A 21,530-nucleotide genomic window follows, 5' to 3' on the forward strand; every position below is an offset into this window, starting at 1 on the left:
CAGAGAAAAGTCAAACTTCCTAAGCTATTGTAAACATAATAACGATTGAGAAACTTTTAATTTCGAAATATATAAAAAAACAAATTCTAACCATGTATGTTCAATACATAATTTATATTGAGTTTGAAACGTTTATGTTTATTAGTCACGTATTACACGCTTTTTTTTTTAAACCACCGTTACTGAGACTTGTTATGTTAATCTTCTTTCTAGATTTTGATTTGTTTTAAACTCTCAAATGTTCAAATTTTAGATGCACCGTAACTGAGACTAAGAGATAAGTCAAACTTTCTAAACCATTGTAAATTTATTAACGGTTGAGAAAGCTTTAATTTCAAAAAATATATAAAAATAGACGCTCTTATCATGTATAAAAAGTTAAATATTTAATTTGAATAATATAGGAATGATTATGCTAATTTGTCAGGAATTACATGCTTCTTTTTTTGCGCACCTTTACTGAGACTTATTAGGTTATTCTTTTTTCGAGTTTTTGTTTTGCTTTAAACTCTCAAATATATAAACTTTAGATGCACCATAACTGAGGCTCAGAGAAAAGTCAAACTTTCTAAGCTATTGTAAACATAATAACGGTTGAGAAACTTTTAATTTCGAAATATTTAAAAAAACATATTCTAACCATGTATTAAATGTTAAGTACTTAATTTAAATTGAATTAAAAACGTTTATGCATAATTGTCATGTATTACACACTTTTTTTTTAACACACCGTTATTGAGACTTATTACGTTAATCTTTTTTCTAGATTTTGATTTTTTTTAAACTCTTAAATGTATAAACTTTAGATGCACCGTAACTGAGACTCTAAGAAAAGTCAAACTTTCTAAGCTATTGTAAACTTAATAACGGTTGAGAAGCCTTTAATTTTAAAAATGTATAAAAAATGATATTCTAACCATGTATTAAATGTTCAATACTTAATTTAAATTGAGTTTAAAACGTTTATGTTTATTAGTCACGTATTACACGCTTTTTTTTTAAACCACCGTTACTGAGACTTTTTACCTTAATCTTCTTTCTAGATTTTGATTTGTTTTAAACTCTCAAATGTTTTAATTTTAGATGCACCTTAACTGAGACTAAGAGAAAAGTCAAACTTTCTTAACCATTGTAAACTTATTAACGGTTGATAAAGTTTACATTTCAAAAATATATACAAATAAATTTTCTTATCTTGTATTAAAAGTTAAATATTTAATTTAAATTGAACTAGGAATGATTATGCTAATTTGTCAGGAATTACATGCTTCTTTTTTTACGCACCTATACTGAGGCTTTTTACGTTAATCTTTTTTCAAGATTTTGTTTTTGTAAACTCAATAACGGTTGAGAAACCCTAACATTGTAAACTTAATAACTTAAACTCAATAAAAATGGTAATAGAATTGTAAACTTAATAAGGTTTGAGAAACTTTAAGTTTCAAAAATATATAAAAATAAATATTCTAACCATGTATTAAAATTTCAATACTTAATTTAAATTAAATTAAAAACGTTTATGTTTATTAGTCACGTATTACACGCTATTTTATTAAACCACCGTTACTGAGACTTATTACGTTAATCTTTTTTCTAGATTTTGTTTTGCTTTAAACTCTCAAATATCAGAGCCGGATCCAGCTTTTTTTAGTCTTTGAGATAGCTAACTTCCAGACATGGAGCAAACTCCAAACATTTATATGTTTATACTTATATCAAATAAGGATGCTTTGCAAAAATTTGCTATGATTGGAGGCTGGGAACAAAAAAGCCCCAAATTTTGTGCCCCCCCTGCCCCAAACGTGAGAGCACCAAGTTAATGAAGTATTTTTTGTACTGTTCTCAACTAGACTTATATTCATCCATAAATTTTAAGTTTCATAGTATTATCTTTCAGCGTTTAAAAATAATGACCATATAAAATTTATAACCCCCTCAAATTGAGGGGGGTTTAAACTTTATATGGTCATAATTTTTGAAAGCTAAAATATTTTACTATGAAATTTAAAATTTATCGATAAATATTAGTCTAGTTAAAAACAGTACAAAAAATATTTTATCAACTTGTTGCTCTCACGTTTGGGGCAGGGGGGCACAAAAATTGGGGCTTTTTTGTTCCCAGCCTCCAATCATCGCAATTTTTTGCAAAGCATCCTTATTTGACATAAGTATAAATATGTAAATGTTTGGAGTTTGCTCCATGTCTGGAAGTTAGCTATCTCAAAGACCAAAAAATGCTGGATCCGCCACTGAATATATAAGCTTTTGAGGCACCATAACTGAGACTCAGAGAAAAGTCAAACTTTCTAAGCTATTGTAAACATAATAACGGTTGAGAAACTTAATTTCGAAATATATAAAAAAAGATATTCTAATCATGTAAGGATATTCTAATCATGTAAGTTCAATACTTAACTTAAATTGAATTAAAAACGTTTATGCATATTTGTCATGTATTACACGCTTTTTTTTTAATCCACCGTTACTGAGACTTGTTACGTTAATCTTTTTTCTAGATTTTAATTTGTGTTCTCTCTAATGTACAACTTTTTGATGCACCGTAACTGAGACACAGATAAAGTTCAAACTTTCTAAGCCATTGTAAACTTATTAACGGTTAAGTATTGTAATCTTATTAACCTTTAATTTCAAAAAATATATAAAAATAGATGTTCTTATCATGTATAAAAAGTTAAATGTTTAATTTAAATTGAAATAGGAATGATTATGCTGATTTGTCAGGATTTACATGCTTCTTTTTTTGCGCACCTTTACTAAAACTTATTACGTTAATCTTTTTTCTAGATTTTTATTTGTTTTAAACTCTCTTATTTATAACTTTTTAATGCACCGTAAATAAGACACAGATAAAATTCAAACTTTCTAAGCTATTGTTAATTTAATGACGGTTGAGAAACCCTTCATTTTAAAAATAGTCAAAAATAAATATTTTAATTATGTGTTAAATGTTCAATATTTAATTTAAATTGAACTAGTAACAATTATGCTTAATTGTCAGGTATTACATACTTCTTTTTTTAAGCACCTTTACTGAGACTTATTAAATAAATCTTTTTTCTAGATTTTGTTTTGTTTTAAAAAAAATGCAAAGCTACGCGGAAGAGCATTTGACAAGTAAGTTTGCGCCACCCTCCATTTCAATGTCGCATTACTATTTTTATTTTTTTTTATTTCATATATATATATATATATATATATATATATATATATATATATATATATATATATATATATATATATATATATATATATATATATATATATATATATATGTATATATATATATATATATATATATATATATATATATATATATATATATATATATAAATATAAATTTGGCGTTAAAAATAATTACCACTTTTGTTTTTGTAAAATATGCAAATGGTGGAGACAAGAAGGAGACAAAATAGTCTTCATGCCGAGCCCCTAATACTCCGTAAAGAGTATAGCAATTAAAAACTTGTCATTAAAAATGTTATCAAAGACCAATAAATAAATATAGCTTTAGAAGAAGTCCTCCATTTTTTGATTACTTAAATTTACTAAGACAGTGGTGAACACTGGATATTTAGATGTTTGAGTTTTGACACTTACAAGCATTGTGCAAACTTAAACTTTGTTTATGCTTATTTTAAAAAAGAATGTTTTGCAAAGTATTGGGGTAATTGAAGCTTGGGAACAAAAATACCCTAATTTTTGGGCCCACCCAGCCCTTAACGTGGGATATTTTTTTTTACTATTTTTACTTAAATTTATATTCATCAACAAATTTCAAGTTTCATGCAATAATCTCTTAGTGTTCAGTTTTTATGACCCTGCAATGTTTACAGCCCCCTCAAATTGAGGGGGGTTAAAACTTTATATGGCCAGAGTTTTTGAAAAATAAGAGATTATTGCATGAAATTTGAAATTTGTTAAAATCCAAATTTCTAAAAATCCAGTGTACACCACTGTAAGAGGCCCCGAAATAGTTTTAAGGATCTTCTTTTTTAACACTTTTTAGTCATTTTTTCAGTCAATTTTTGAAAAATTATTTATTTGACAAATTATCGGGAAAGAGGGGGGCAAATGCCCCTGCTGCCCCCTACCCCTCGGTGGCTACGGGTCTGTTAACATAATTAAGATAACAATGAATGAAAGATAAGTATATATACCTAGTAGATAGTAGATATAAAGTATTTCAATATTTTTAAAAATTTTATTTTTGAATAATTTTATGTGATATATCTATGTGACATTATTGTCATGCGCTTATTGTATGTGCTGGCATAGAACCATGAACATCTTCTTTTTGAGCCAGATTTTTAACCACTGCGCCACGGTTCTTAAATCTATGCTTAACTTGAAATAATACCCTCCCCCCTATAAGATTTTTAAAATTTCATAACTTTACAGACAGTCAATTATAAATCATAAAATAAATTATGAGAATTAAATATTAAAGTTTCAATGATTACAGGATATTATATTTATTTTTAAATAATCTAAAGATTGAATAGAAAATTTCCATTTGTGTAAAATAAATATAATATTTTTTACTATTTCGCCAGATAATACGTCCTTTTTGAACTCTCTGCGTCAGCGAGTCCTGCAATACCATAGTTACAACATAGGTCTTAAAGTTGCTTAAAGTTAAAATTTAATCTCAAAGCAATATTTCGTTTCATTGAAATTTTTATAAAAAATCAAAAAATCTATTTCGTCTAACTGTTTCGCGCGATGTTCTGATAGTCACTTCCTAAATTTTTTTAAAAAGTAAGACAAAATGTTGTTTAATAAAATCAAGCAATGATCAAATTGAAACTTTGATAAATACAATTGCACGAAAAATTCTCTACAAATTAACTATAGTACAAATGTTTAGTATATTTTTATATTGTGGTTTATCCTCTACCAGCTAATTGCCATACAGAGGCCACTTACCAAGGCCCGTAAAGATAAGTTCAGCTCAAAAAGAGCATCATAAACTGCTTTGACGGATTAAGAGTAAGTGAGTTTAAAAAAGAATAGAAGTGAACAAGAGTAAAAGTGAGAAGAAGTTGAGTTAGAAAGACAGCACAGAAAAAAGCGGACAGATGTGGCACAAAATGTCAAAATGTGCAGTTTGACAAAAAAAACTTTATAATAAGTATTTTGTTGTTTTTGTATACTTGATACTTGTATATTTTTTTAAGTTTAAAATAGAAAAACGTAGCTTAGCCATGTTTTAGCTTCTTTGCTTCTGCGTATGCTTCAGAGCACTTGTCTTTATGAGATTTTTAAATTGCTCAAAATCATTGAATATGTTGAAACTCAAGTCATTATGGAGTTTATATTAGAACTAAGAATTCAATGCAACGTCTTCAAAACTGCACCCTATTTCGTATGATGTCTTTTAACCAAAAAAAAAATAAGGCGATGGGGTTTCCAAGTATAAAAGTTTTATTTTCTTAAATACAGCAGTTCATCATCATAAAAATACTATACGTATATCATATGTTTTGCAGTCCTTCAGAAGCTTTTTTACCGGAAATCAAAGTTATATTTGGTATATTGTTCGTTTGTTGTTATTGTATTTGCCACAAATCGTTCAACATATTAAAAAAAACTTTGGACCACAAAATACCTTAGATGACCAACAAAATAATGTTCAAACATCGAGACTAAAAAGATAAAAAAAAATGAGTGCAATATAAATGCAGCCTAAAGTCAAGTCCCAATATTGGTGCAAAAAAAAAACACTTACTTTGAAATATCACCATTACCGGGACATGCGAATTTCATTGTTTTGAATCCGTCATATGATAAGCAAACATACATAAATACTAACTAACTTAACATTACATTACAAAAAAGTAAACATAAAAAAAAAAATCGAGTTTAGAAAAGTCCCGGTTGCTGGACGCCAAAAGAGGTCTCACTAAAGGTGCGGATGTACGTATGTATGTATGTATGTATGTATGTATGTATGTATGTATGTATGTATGTATGTATGTATGTATGTATGTATGTATGTATGTATGTATGTATGTATGTATGTATGTATGTATGTATGTATGTATGTATGTATGTATGTATGTATGTATGTATGTATGTATGTATGTATGTATGTATGTATGTATGTATGTATGTATGTATGTATGTATGTATGTATGTATGTATGTATGTATGTATGTATGTATGTATGTGTGTATGTATGTACGTAGGTATGTATGTATGTATGTATGTATGTATGTATGTATGTATGTATGTATGTATGTATGTATGTATGTATGTATGTATGTATGTATGTATATATATATATATACTTATACATACATAATATATAGACATATACATACACACATATATACATATAAGTACATACATAAACACATAAATACATATATAAAATATACATACACAAGTGTGTATGTATATACACGTATGTATATATATGTGTATATATATGTGTGTGTATATATATGTGTGTGTATATATATATATATATATATATATATATATATATATATATATATATATATATATATATATATATATATATATATACATATGCTAATACTTAACAAAAAATGTATTTATTTAAGTCAGATCAGGTTATTTATTTGTATTTATTTAAGTCAGTGTAATTATTTATTGTATTTATTTAAGTCAGATCAGGTTATCCTGCTACTGGTAAAATGTAACCCAGTTCAATCTGCTTCATATCCTGCCGCCTTGTAGGATACGCCTTTTTAGGCAAAGGCTAGGAAATGCCAACTCCGACTTAAAACGCCCCCTGCCTTGAGGCTCTTGGTTGACTAAAGGCTAGAGATGGTGTCTCGATAAAAATACTCATCTTGGGTAGATGTTAAATGCACCCAGCTACTGTCTTGTAGAAGGCCTCCTAGGCAAAGACTTAAGGGGTAAACAGATTCTATCTGTTGACCAGCCTCGCACCTTTTCTTCATCTATTAGGCTGGCGCAGATGTATTTTTAATACATTGTTTCCAGTTTAGGATGTTGAATGCTGGATCTTCTTGACTCAATGCATGGGTTTTGCTTGTGTCTCTGTTTTTATGACTAGGCAACTTATTCTATTATCTCCTAATGAGGGTACAGCTCTAAAACTCAGTTTTATGGTTCTTAGGCCAGCTGGTAGTCAGGTTTCCCGAACTCTGTGGTAGCTCTCAGAGAGGCTGACTCCATCAACAGCTGAAAAATATCAAAGTATTAACAGTGCCATGTTGCGTATGGATGGTGTCCCTGTTTGTACTTTTGGTGTGCATTGCGGAGGCCACATTTGGAGCCCATTGTTACGGCATAGGGTTTATTAGTAGTAGTGAGGCAGTTGCTTGGGCTATTAAACAGTGTTCTGAGTACTATCTATGCTTTGAGTCAAGTTCTTCAATCTAATTTAAAAATGAATAAAGTACCAAAAACTATAAAACACAAAAAACCATCATCATCACCAAATTCTCTAAACCTATCATTCAATAATATTCGTGTTTTTCGAAGTAACTTTTCTTCTGTTGAGTCTTATCGCAAAGTTCACCAGACCTACTTGCTCTTTGTGAGACTAATTTGAGTTCAGCTTATGGTTATCTTCCTCTAATTCGTAAAGACTCCAATAGTCACATGCTTGGCCTGGGCATTTAAATTCGTAAGAATTCACCCATTTGTAGTGAAACTAGATTTGAATCCACAGACTATTCTTTCATGTGTTTTCGTTTAGCACCACTTCACTCTATTGCCTTTCTCTTTGTTCTATATTGCTCTCCTTCATCTCAAGACTGCACTCTTTTTGATGTTATTTTTGATCATATTGACCAAGCCCTCTCTCTTTATCCATCAGCTAATATAGTTGTTGTCGGTGAATTTAATGCTCACCACTCTGAATGGCTTGGCTCTAGTGTCACTGATTCTGCAGGCATTAAAGCCCACAACTTTTGCCTTTCTCAGTCCCTAACTCAAATAGTCAACTTTCCAACTCGCTTTCCAGACAATTCGAATCATTTACCTTCTCTACTCGACTTATGTCTTATTTCTGATTCTAGTCAGTGCTCAGTTTCTCTACATTCACCCTCAGGTGATTCTGATCACAGTTTGATCTCTCTAAAACTAATATCTCATTCTTCATCACCTGAATCCCCCTATTATCAAACCTCTTACAACTACAGTAAAGCTGACAGGGATTCTTTCCGTGATTTTCTTCGTGACGGCCCTTGGGTAGAAATCTTTTGTCTTCCTGTCAACAAATGTGCTTCTTACATATTTTCGTGGATTCAGGCTGGCATGGAATCTATTGTTCCCTCTCGACGATTCTAGGTCAAGTCTCACTCTCCTTCATGGTTTTCCTCACACTGTGATGCTGCGATTGCCAATCGAAACCGTTACTTCCATATTTATCAGCAAAACAATTCTCCAGAAAACAGACGTCTGTTTATTACTGCCAGAAACAATTGTAAAAAGGTTTTGTCTAACGCTAGTTGGGTTCTACCTGATATTGCCAACAAACAGGTTGATCCATTGCTTGACATTCATATCACTCCAGCTTCTGTATCTAAAGTGATTTCCTATCTAGATACTTCTACAGCTTGTTGCCCGGACAACAAACCTGTTATTGTCACAGAAGTGTTCTCCAAAGCTATCGTCTATTCTCTCAAAATTATTCAACAAGAATCTTTAATTAACAAACACTTAAATTCTCATCTTGAATCTAATAACTTACTTTCTGAACATCAATATGGATATCGATCTTCTCATTCGACCGCTGACTTGCTAACAGTAATAACTGATAGGTTTTATCGTGCATTAGATAAAGGTGGAGAGGTTAAGGCCATCGCTCTTGACAATTCAAAAGCTTTTGATAAAGTTTGGCATGCTGGTCTTCTCCATAAGCTTTCTTCTTATGGTGTATCCGGCAACATCTTTAAGATTATTGAATCCTTCCTTTCCAGTCGTAATATAAAAGTTGTCCTCGATGGACAGCACTCTTCTTCTTATTCTGTAACTTCAGGGGTTCCTCAAGGTTCTATTTTTGGCCCTATACTCTTTTTAATTTACATTAACGATCTTCCAGATATTCTTACATCTAAGGTGGCATTGTTTGCTGATGATACTACCATTTATTCTTGTCGTGATAAGAAACCAACACCCTCTGATTGCTTGGAGGGGGCATTTGAGCTGGAAAAGGATCTCACTTCTGCTACAGCATGGGGCTTACAGTGGCTGGTGAACTTTAATTCAGATAAAACTCAATTTTTTTCAGCCAATTGTTATCGCAATAATTTAGATCTTCCTATATTTATGAACGGTGATGTACTCGATAAGTCATCCACTCTTCATCTTCCAGGGTTAACTCTAACTTTCAATCTTTCTTGGAAAATATATATCAAATCAGTTGCAAAATTAGCATCTGCTAAGGTTGCATCTCTTTATCGAGCTCATCACTTTCTTACTTTGGATTCTATTCTCTATTTCTATAAATCTTAAATCCGGCCTTGTATGGAATACTGTTGCCATATCTGGGGCGGTTCTTCTAAAGATGCCCTTTCTCTTTTAGACAAGGTGAAAAAACGCATTGTAAACATAGTTGGACCTGCTCATGCAGCCAACCTCCAACCATTATCACATCGTCGTAATGTTGCTTCTCTTTCTCTTTTCTACAAATAATATAATGGGCACTGCTTTAAAGAGCTAGCGTCTCTTGTGCCATCTACTAAAATTCATTCTCGTGTTACTCGTCATTTAATTAAGTGTCATCCTTTTTCTGTAACTGTTCCTAAGTGCTCCAAAAGCGCTTATTTGTCTAGCTTTTTTCCTCAAACATCAGCTCTTTGGAATTCGCTTCCTTCATCTTGCTTTCCTGATTCATATAATTTGCAATCCTTAAAGTCATCCCTCAATCGTTATCTTGCTCTACAATCTTCATCTTTTCTCTTTCAGTAACTTCCAGCTTTAATTAGTGGCTGCTTGCAGCCTTGTTGGAAGCGAAGATGTTTAAAAATATATTTATATATATCTATATTCTCGACAAATATTTTCCTGAATGTACTTACTACACACACTCTAAAACCTTCGGAATAATAAAAATCCAGTAAAGTTGAAGAATCACGTGCTTTTAGTAATGGCTTCACATTCCTTGCGAAAACTTTTTATAATTTAAAACTCCATTTTTGTAACGGAAAAACCATCACTAAAAACTTAATATCCAAACTGGTTTTTTGGTAAAATATCATAGTTACTTTCACGGAATCAAAACCCTATTCTTGACACGTGTTTATTCTTAGTGTTTTTGGGAGTTTTAAACACGCAACAGAAACCACGCGTAATTTTTTAACAAGTTGTGCCGTCTTGGAAGGTGATAAGATGCATTGTCTTCTGCTTACTAATGTCATATTTAAATTGTGATCCATAACATTTGTTTAATTTTTAATTTGGTAGTAGTTACTAAATTATTATTATAGTTTTACTCAACTTAATTTTTTTAAAACATTCTCAAGTTTGTTTGTTTAAGAATATTTTATAATAAAACAGAAAACGTTTTTTTTTATGTTAGTTATTATTCGTTTTTTGTGGTGAATGGGTGTGTAGTTTAATGAGTATGTTGCTTTTTATGAGATTTTAATATGTGAAAAAGTTTAAATGATAGATAGCCTTCATTTTTTATCATTTTTAAAGTCTTACAATTATTTAATAACCCCTGCTCTTTAACTGTCCCACTTGCAAAATATAAAAGATAACTAAAGCCAATGTAGATGAAATAAAAAGCCAAATAAACTCTTTGCGGCCGCCTATAATTAATAAAAATGATAAAGTGTACAAGTATAATATGAAATTTTTCTAGCAATGATACATGGAAAAGTGGCTCAGGCATTAACGGATACGCCTTCTGGGTCTACATTTACAATATGTGTAGCTACTCCACAGCAAATGAACGGTTTGACCAAAGTGGCTTCTAGGCCTAAAAATAAAAATTCGTATCAATACGGATTGTCTACATTACATGTCTGGATTTGTTGTATCGAAATGATATTACATATTATAAATTTTCATATAGTTATGAAAATAATATATTAAATATTTATAAAATTTCATAAAGTTAAATAATTTTATGAAATTTTAGTATATGCATTATCCAAATTACATCATGGTTATTTGTAAAACCTTGTTTTTCGATACAACAAATCCAGACATGTAATGTAGACAATCCGTATTGATACGAACTTTTATTTTTAGGCCTAGAAGCCACTTTGGTCAAACCGTTTATTTGCCGTGGAGTAGCTACACATATTGTAAATGTAGACCCAGAAGGCGTATCCGTTAATGCCTGAGCCACTTTTCCATGTATCATTGTTAGAAAAATTTCATGTTATACTTGTACACTTTATCATTTTTATTAATTATAGGCAGCCGCAAAGAGTTTATTTGGCTTTTTATTTCATCTACATTGGCTTTAGTTAACAAACCCACTTGCAAAATATAAAAGTTTTGCCAGTCTCAAGTTCTGGTACTTAAGTTGTTGAAGCTTATTATTAGAATTTTTTATTTAGTTTTTTCGTTTTCTTACATCAATGAAATTTTGAGAAATTTTTGAAAAACAGTATTAACTATAGTTAGTTTATCCGTAACTATCATTTGTTTCAAAAGTGTCATTATATGCCCCGCTCTACCCTACCAACAGTTTTGAACTTGGTGGTATTTTCTATATATTTTTCAGACTCGCATCCTTGTTTTTTATATATTAAAACATAAAATCGTTAATTGGTTAACACGCACATGAAGATAACAAAACAGTTGGATAAAGGAAAAAAAAATCCACTCAGAATGGCTTTTAAACTTTAACATAAAAATGTAACTTTAAAGAACGGTGTTCGCTTGTGTATTTAAATAATATCAATATTAAAGTAACTTGAAAACTTAATTTAAGAAACTAACTTTAAAAAGTTACAATATTAAAAACCTATTAACTCCAATATTTATAATTTTATTTAAATTATTCAAACCATAAATAACTTTCATATAAAAACCAAAAATATGAAAAATAACAATTATAATTATTTTAAAAATCGACGTGGGAGTATATAATAATATATGCAGTAAGTTAAGTCATTAACTAAAAGATAAACACCAATTAATCTCAATATAAAGAAGATAAAGATAAATTTTAAATTATATCTTACCCAAAAAACTATTCAAGATGTTTTAGTAAAACACCATACAAGAAATACTTAAGAATTCCTAAAAATATAATTTAACATATTCTGAGATGCCAAATAAACGGGGAGAAAGATATGAGAGGAGGAGCAAGATGATGAGAGGAGGAGCAAGATGATGAGAGGAGGAGCAAGATGATGAGAGGAGGAGCAAGATGATGAGAGGAGGAGCAAGATGATGAGAGGAGGAGCAAGATGATGAGAGGAGGAGCAGATGATGAGAGGAGGAGCATCCGATACTGTCGACCATGAAATTTGACTACAAAAGCTAAAATAATATAGAATAAATTGCAAAGTTATAAAATGGTTCAAAAGTTATTTATCCAGCCGTAAACAATTTGTTTTCAGCAATAATGATCATCCAAATAAATTTCTAAATATTTCATGTGGCCTCTATACTATGAATGATGAACTTAAAAGTATATCCAAATGGTTTAAATGCAACAAACTAACTCTTAACATTAAAAAAACAAATTGGGTTCTTTTCCACCCAGTCTCTAAAAAAGCTTATTTACTCCAAAGTTTGCCTAAAATTTTTATTGATGATGTTGAAATAAAAAGACATAATGTAACATAGCTCTTTTAGTGTTTTGCTTGATGAAAACATCACACGGAAAACGCATATCGACTATATTAGTACAAAAATTTCTAAAAATATTGGAATTTTATATAAAACCAGAACATATTTAGGTAAAATAAGTCTAACTCGAATTTACTACTCTTTAATTCATTGTTATTTAAATGGTGCTAATGTTGCATGGGGAAGCACTGAAAAAAGTTAAAATGCCTTTATCGCCGTCAGAAACATGCAATTCGTTTAATAAACTTTGCAAATCGATATACTCATTCCAAACCACTTTTTATTGAAATGAAAGTTCTCAATATTTATGAGCGTAATGTTTTTAATGCTTTGTGCTTTATGTATATGTGGAAAAATGACATATCTTTACCCGTTTTTAAAGATCTCTTTTGTTTGAAACCAATAAATAAATATACACTTAGAAACAATATTTTTATACATGAGCCCTTTTGTCGAACCAAGTTTAATCAGTTTTGTATTGCATATCATGCAATACAAATGTGATAACAAATGTAAACTAAACAAAAAAAAAAAAAGAAAAAAAAAAGATACCTTAATAGATATTATTCAAGGTCTAGGTAAAGTGGAAATTTACTCAAATTGCATTTGGGTGAATTTCCACTTTACCTTGACCTTGACTCACAAATTTATTCATAGCATTAGTAGTAGCAGCACGCACCAAACCTTCTATTTCTGCACCACTGTAGTTCTTTATTTGTACAGATATTTGCTTAAGATCAATATCTGGGTGAAGTTTTTTATGCTCTTGAAGTTTTGATGTGTGAATGTTGAGAATTTGCAATCTACCTTCTTCATTTGAAAAATTTATTTCCATTTGGACTTCTAATCTTCCAGGTCTTAGCAACGCCTCATCAATAAGATCTTAACGGTTTGTCATTCCAATAATTAAAATATTGTTTAACTGTTCTACACCATCTAACTAAATAAATAAAATAAAAAAATCATCAAAAAGAAATAAAAAGAAAACACATTAGAAAAAGTAGCAGCATGTACAAGTATTTTAAAAAACAACTGTTTATAAATTAAATTATTATTATTTTTTTATAATTTTCCTACTAAAAACATTTTAATAATCATATAATCTTTGACAATAGCTGATTAACAGCTATTGTAACAGTATCAGCTACTTCAGTACTCTCTGTAGCAATTCCTTGTTGTTTACAAATCTATTTCATCAAAAATGAACATATGGACTCCATATGGTCATTTTTGATGAAATAGATGCAATTTGTAAACACTCCATATTATGGAGTGGACTATTAACTCCATATTTTTTTGATCAGCTTCGGCATCTTCAAACAGCACTCTTATATTTTTTTCAGCATCAACAATAAATTTAATTAAAATTTCAGGACCATTAACAATTTTTGGTTCGGAAGCATTAAGCATTTTGTCAACTTGACGAGCCGTTAATGTTTTTCCAGTACATTTTTAAAATTAAGCAAAAATACTAATATGCATCAATATAAGAAATAACTAAATATGATTAATTATTTTTAAAGCATTTTTTAAAGAACTTGTATCAACTTATTTGTAAAATTACCTCTTTTTATAACAAAAAATCTAATAACTGTTTCCATTTTAAATATACCTTTATACCCACCCTCAAACTCATTTTGAACAAATAAAACCTACTAAGGTAAATAACCAATAAACTTTCTACTGCATCTGGGTGAATTTCCACTTTACCTTGACTTTGACTCACAAGTTTATTCATAGCATTAAGAATAGCAGCAAGCACCAAACCTTGTATTTCTGCACCAGTGTAGTTCTTTATTTTTGCAGATATTTGTATAAGATCAACGTCTGAGTTTAATTATTTTTCTTCTCTTAAATTATGATGTGTGAATGTTTAGAACTTGAAATCTATCTTCTTCATTTGGAAGATTGATTTCCATCGGTACCTCTAATCTTAGCAATGACTCATCAATAAGATCTTATCGGTTTTGTCATTCCAATAATTAAAATATTGTGTAACTGTTCTAAAAAAAAAACATGAAAAAGAAATAAAAAGAAAACACATTAGAAAAAGTAGCAGTATGTATAAGTATTTTATAAAACAACTGTTTATAAATTAACTTTCTATTTTTCTATATAGTTTTCCTAATACGAACCTTTTAATAATTATATAACCTTTGATAATAACTGATTAACAACAATAGCAGCTACTCCAGTACTGCCTGTAGCAGTTCCTTGTTTTTTATAAGTTGCATCTATTTCTTTCAAAATGATCATATGGAGTGGACTATTATTGGAGTGGAATAAATTTGTTTGTGAGTCTGAAAGATATATGAGAGTCCACTCTTCAAACAGCACTCTTATTTATCTTTCAGACTCACCAACAAATTTATTCAAAATTTCAGGACTATTAACAATTTTTGGTCCAAAAGCATTAAGCATTATGCCAATCTGACGAGCCATTAATGTTTTTCCAGTACCTTTATAAAATTAAGCAAAAATATTAATATGCATCAATATAAGAAATAACTAAATATGATAAATTATTTTTAAAGCATTTGTGAAAGAACTTGAATCAACTTATTTGTAAAACAACCACTTCTAAAAACAAAACAATCTAATAACTGTCTCCATTTTAAAATGCCTTCATCCCTGCCCACAAACTCATTTTGAACAAATAAAACCTACCAAGGTGAATACTCAAATACCGTGACTTTAAAGTAGAAAGTAAGAAGTAGTTTTAGGTACCCAATTTGGATCTAGGGAAGCAGTATTTGGATATTTCTTGAAAATAAAGGCTATTATACTGTAAACAATTACTTTAATAACATTTTTAAATGCATAAGAATATAATTCTTTATTTTAAGTTCACAATGAAATAATAGTCTTACACCACTATTTAATGTTTTTAACACAAAGTTATTCTTACCGTTTCAAAATTACATTAAAAGTAGGATTTTATTTTTATTTATTGTTATAAAATATGTAATAAGTAATTAAATATAAATTAGATCATTCTTTTTACATTCATTTTTATAAATTTATTTTATAAATATGAATATAAATATATCTCAATTTCATGTTCAAATTTAATAACGAAAATATCTTGATTTAACTATTATGTTATTAAATAGTTAATAACAAATTTTAAATCATTAATAATTTTATAATTAATGTTATAAAATGCATAAGCATCAATCGATGTCAAAATGGCAGGCTAATATCACTACATGTTTTAGATTTTGCGAATTTGTATATATGTTATAGGGTTTATTAAAACTTGAAAAATCTGAAAGTTAGAACCTCCAGTAGCATTTTACAATTTAAAAATAGGTATTAGCAGTTACTTTTAAATGAAAATATTCTATTGCGTTTTATGTCATTTTAAAACACAGCCTTTTAAGTAAAGCTTATTAAAATATTGAGTATTTAACATTTACATTTGAAAACTTTTTTCAACTACACATTTTTTTTCTATATATGTGTCGGTTAGAAGACTTTAACATCCCTCAGAATTAGGTTGTAATATTCGGTTACTGGATTATTTTTTACTCTATATATTGTCGCAAAACTTTGGTGGACTCAATGTCTTTAAGTCCTAGGGATGTTTTTTCAAATAAAGCGAGTACCATCATTTTCTCCATTTTTATTTTATATTGAATTTAATATTTTTGACTCTATTTTAAACTGACTCATAGTCAATCCATTAACTCTATTTAACTATTAGATCTAATAGATTTAATATAAACTTCTATAGAAGTTTATATTAAATAAATTTATTAAATAATATATAAAATTATTCGTAAATTTATTGGAGAAAACCTTTTTTTTGGTAGATATCTACACAAACAATTGAAAAATTTAGATTGAACTATAATATTTTCAATCTAGATTTTTCATTTTTTTTGTAGTTATTTACCAAAAAAAATGGTTTTCTCCTATAAATGCCACAATAATTTTTATAGTAATATAAACTATATTATAGTGTAATAGTTTTTATATTAACATATTTAAGGTGCTATACCTTAGTAGCTCCACTTTTATTAGTGGTATCCATGTTGATTCTGGATTTAAATAATAATAGAAATCCAGAAGCAATAAGGATCTATTTCCTTCCAGTTTATTCAGTAAAGGTAGGTTTTTTCGGTTTAATATCACTGTAACTGATGTGAAGATCTTCAATAAATGTATTTCAATCAAAGCATTGTATTTCAATGAAATGTATTGGTCAATCCAAGTCACAACTAAAGAGGTTTTATGTAATACAGTTGCAATGTGTACAAATTATTTGGTCAAATCTGTCTTATTAGGAATATACCATCCATCTATATCATGTTTACAAAATAAAGATTTAAAGCTTATAGTTAAAAAGCAATAAATTGTCAAGGAAGCTTAAAACTCCAAAATTTTCTGTTGCACATAATTAATGTTTAATTTTGCCAACGACGTATGTTATTTTTGAACAAATGCAAAAAGTTTCTACACTTTTAGAGTTCAAGTGAAAAAAAGTGTTCAAACATTAATAAATGTATGTAATGTACTTTTATTAACTCATAGTTCTGCTATAATTTAAAATAATAATCTTTAATACAGCTGTATGTATTTTCAAGTTTTTAATTATTTCATTATATATTTATTGTTTTTGTGTTTCTATTTGATAAATTCAATTTATGAAATAAATGTTAACTTAGTTTAACTATTAACTTTCTTATTTTAATATTTGTAGTATTAGTAATATTTTTATTTCTTTTTTATTTTAATATTTGTGCTTTTTTTTAGTCTGATTGCAAAGAATATTTTTATTTTATCTGATGTTGTTTATTGATGTATCATAATTTATGATTGGTGTATCTTAGTTTATGATTTTTTTTGTTTTGTTGACTTTTAATATAATTATCATGACAGTTTATCTTTTCAAAACATTTGATTTAAATAATCTCTAAATATTTTATTGAAACATTGAAAAACATAAAAAGTAGGCAACATTTTTGTTTAATACGTTAATATTAGCATTTTAATTTAAAGTTGGAAAAATCTTGCAAAATTTATTTTTTGGTTTGGTAATATTTGTGAACAACTGTTAATTTAAAAAAAAAAAAAAAAAAGAAAACTGAAGAAAAAACTGCAGAAGTGGATTTGGACACTCATCTTATGAATGCATACATTCTGCGTGAATTGACTTCAATCCATTATAATTTGACTAATCTTGAATAATGACAATTAAAGATTATAGGCAGGTGTTTGTTGTGATTCTGTTGATTGAAATGTATTATCATCATCATAACTGCAGCAAAGAATATTTTTTTACCTCTTTGCTGCAATTATGATAATGTGTACACTCTGATTATGTGAGTATAACAGTGATTTGTTTGATTGCCAAGAGGAACACCTTTTGGCAAAAGATTACAATATGAATGAGATAAAATATTTATAAATGAAGCTTGAAGGAGGGATATCTATGTCTATGTTTCTCAGGTCTTAAATAAATTTCTGGCACTTGAACTGCAGCAAAATATCAAAAGGACTGGAGGTCGTGGCAAACAAGCTTTAACCTGGAAAAACTGCTCAAAAAAGATTAACTCAGATCTACTCTGATTAAATCTAAGTTTAATTCAGATCTACTCTGAACATTTTTGTATAAATAGGAGTCGGTGTAACTGTCTGCTCATACTCATAGTGCTTGATTTATCAACAATAACACAAACTTCGATTTTAAGGCAAAAACAAAAAGTAAAAAAAAAATTCTATATACTTCCAAAATATTCAAAATATATATAGATGTTAACAATTTTTTTACTTATTATAACAGTTACTTGTTTAATCTTCGCTTCCAACAAGGCTGCAAGCTAGAGTTCACTACCAGAGTTGGAAATTACTGGAAGAGCCAAGATGAAGTTTATGAAGAAAGATAACGACTCACAGATGATTGACAGATTACAAATTATATGAACCAGAAAAACAAGACGAAGGGAGAGAATTCCAAAGAACATATGTTCAAGTAAAAAAACTTATATTATAAGTTATTAATATATTTATATTGTCTATATGATTCTATAAAGCTCTTACTTATTATAAGATTGTTTGTTCATCATAAATTGAACTTTCTTATTATAAGATTGTTTGCTCATCATAAGTTGAACTTTCTTATTATAAGACTGTTTGTTCATTAAAATTGAACTTTCTTACTTATTATATGATTGTTTACTCATTATAAGTTGAATTTTCTTACTTAATTTATGTGTGAACTCATCTAATAGTTTTTGATTATAATTATAGATTTGAATAAATTAATGTTAAGTGATTATTTTATTATATTTAGTGTCAACTTTTTCCCGGATCAATGATGCGACAAAAGAAATTGAATCGAAAGTGGCTCCACGTTTTAACAAGGCAAGAGATCGCTATGATGGTCAAATGTGGTGAGGTATGTAAATGACTGATGTTTCAATCGATGAGAAAAATAACAATAGTTAGAAGGGGATTGAAGAGGATGGTGAAAACGATCCTCAACAAAAAGTCAGCAGATTTTTTGAAATAAATATAAATATCATGTTTTAAATAAATATTTATATGAATAATTTAAATATAAATTTCAATAAATAATAATATAAATTATTTAAATGATGTTTTTAGAATTTTATTAATAAAAAAATTTTCAAGAGCCACACTATACTACTCATCTTTTAATTAGTAGCGTGTGGTGTTATTTTGTTGTCGCAATAGGACCGTTCCTTAATGACCCTTATATTTGGTGCAGACATTTTTATCGGGTTCCCTCAAGTATTTTTAAGGTGGATGGTGGTGCCGAATATAACTTTTTTTCTTTTTCTTTTTTTTTTTAAAATTCTGATTCACTCCCAACAAGGCTGCAAGCAACCACTACTAAGTTGAGATTTACTTTGCTGTTTGATGGACAACACGTGATGTTGGTATGACTTATGTGGTAATCCTTCAGTTAAGCGGCGTAAAATAAAATTATTATTTTGCTTTTAATACGTTTCAGACGTTTTTGAGACAATGCAAGAAAGCAAAATAATAATTTTATTTTACGCCGCTTAACTGAAGGATTACCGACTTATGTTTATATGTTTCAGTGAAATAACATTTTTTAAATGAGCCATGGGTCTAAACTTTAGTTAGGGGCATATATACTATTTAATGAAAAATTTTCTGTTGATGAAATATTATACTATTTTTAATTAGGATTTACCTTATTCTATTAAATATATTGTCAAGACATGTTTATGTTTATTTAAACAAAAAAATAACGTATATCATGAAAGCGGCTTATGCCATGTTTAATTAGGATTACACATAATACGTGTAAAATGCAGATTAAAAACTTGTTATACTTACAATTTCATCTGAAATAGTATCTTCAGAACTACTCATATTTACATTTTTTTCATAATTACTTAATTCATCCATACTCCTAATTTTTTTATTGAAAAAACTTTTTATTAATATATATAAAATGTAGTTGCATTAAACTATTTAATTATTATTATTATTATTTCATTTATTTAACACCCAATGTAATTTACAAGGTAAAAAAAAAAATAAGAAAGTTATTCCTCGTGATTTTCACTTAAGAATTTTTTCTTCCAGAATTTGTTTAAAAATTCCTCTTTGCTCTTTCGCATTCCAGCACTCTATTGCATGTTTCAAAGTTTGTTCAACTTCGGAGGGAATTTCACTTTTAGAAAGTGCTATTTTTATCTTCTTTTTATTTTGAATTAAGTTTTGAAAATTTAGCATCCGAAAACGGCATAGGTCCTGAATATCGCCAACAAACGAATGTTTAAATAAGGGGTGTTTCAGTTGTGAAAAGATAATGTCTGAAGTTGTTTTATTATTAAGAAGACGAAGAAACAAGTTTAATTTATTTTGTTGAATATTTTTTGAAATTTCCTGGATTTTAAATAGCGAATTTGTATAGTTCTTACTGTGTTTTGAAACATTTAAAAGCGATTTTAGTGCACTCCTTCCAATTACATCTAGCTTTTTCATCAAATCAGAAATATTTTCACATTTAATGTTTTTAATAATCAAATCGCGGTTGTCACGTGATAATTAGAAAAAACCAAATTAGAAACGGTAACCGAAAAATACGGCCTAATTCTGAGGGATGTTAAAGTCTGCTAACCATATGTGTCATGTAGTAAAATGAACTCCTTTATATATATTTTAAATATATATAACTCCTATATCTGAAAAGTAGCTAAACTTAATTTAATTATATGAAAATCAAATAACATACGGAGCAAATTGGATCCAAATTTGATACTTGTTTGATATTTGTGGTTTTCTCTCATATTTATGTCAATGTAAAAAAACTTGTTGCTAATTCATGGACTTAGAAATTAGTAATGATTATTGTAGAGAAAAAAATATTTATTATTGTAAAGAAAAAAATAGTCAAGGGGGACGAAGTCCCCCCTATTTTTGGGGGGATAAGGTTGGGTTCAAGTAGCCCCTGTTGTGGGGCTACTTAAGCCCATAGTTTAAAAGCCCTGTAGTGCAGTACAGCCCTGACTCTTTTGAGGTTTCCAGCAAATCTTTCGGATAGCTTATGATGTCTGCTAATAAAGGCTTTTACCCATTTGGCACCTGGGAGCTTATGATGTCTTCTAATCACGACTTTTTACCCTTTTGGCACCTAATCTATCTAGATTTCACAATAATTCAACGATCAAATGAGGTCAGTGGGTTGCCATAAGTTGAAACTTTATTCAAGTGATCACAAAATGACTGTTCTTCTGCAGGTGTGA

General features: G+C 28.9%; 1 protein-coding gene across 1 annotated transcript; it reads right to left on the bottom strand.

Moving 5' to 3' along the window:
• Positions 1–13,375: 13,375 nt before the first annotated feature.
• LOC136089552 (vesicle-fusing ATPase-like) lies at positions 13,376–20,187 on the bottom strand. The gene is made up of 4 exons (XM_065815604.1): positions 20,103–20,187; positions 15,141–15,239; positions 14,437–14,607; positions 13,376–13,662 (listed from the first exon to the last, which is right to left on the bottom strand). Exons 1-4 carry the CDS (start codon positions 20,185–20,187, stop codon positions 13,376–13,378), a joined length of 642 nt encoding a protein of 213 aa, XP_065671676.1.
• Positions 20,188–21,530: the final 1,343 nt, after the last annotated feature.

The sequence above is a fragment of the Hydra vulgaris genome, chromosome 13, assembly GCF_038396675.1.
Source record: "Hydra vulgaris chromosome 13, alternate assembly HydraT2T_AEP".
Lineage (NCBI taxonomy): Eukaryota > Metazoa > Cnidaria > Hydrozoa > Anthoathecata > Hydridae > Hydra > Hydra vulgaris.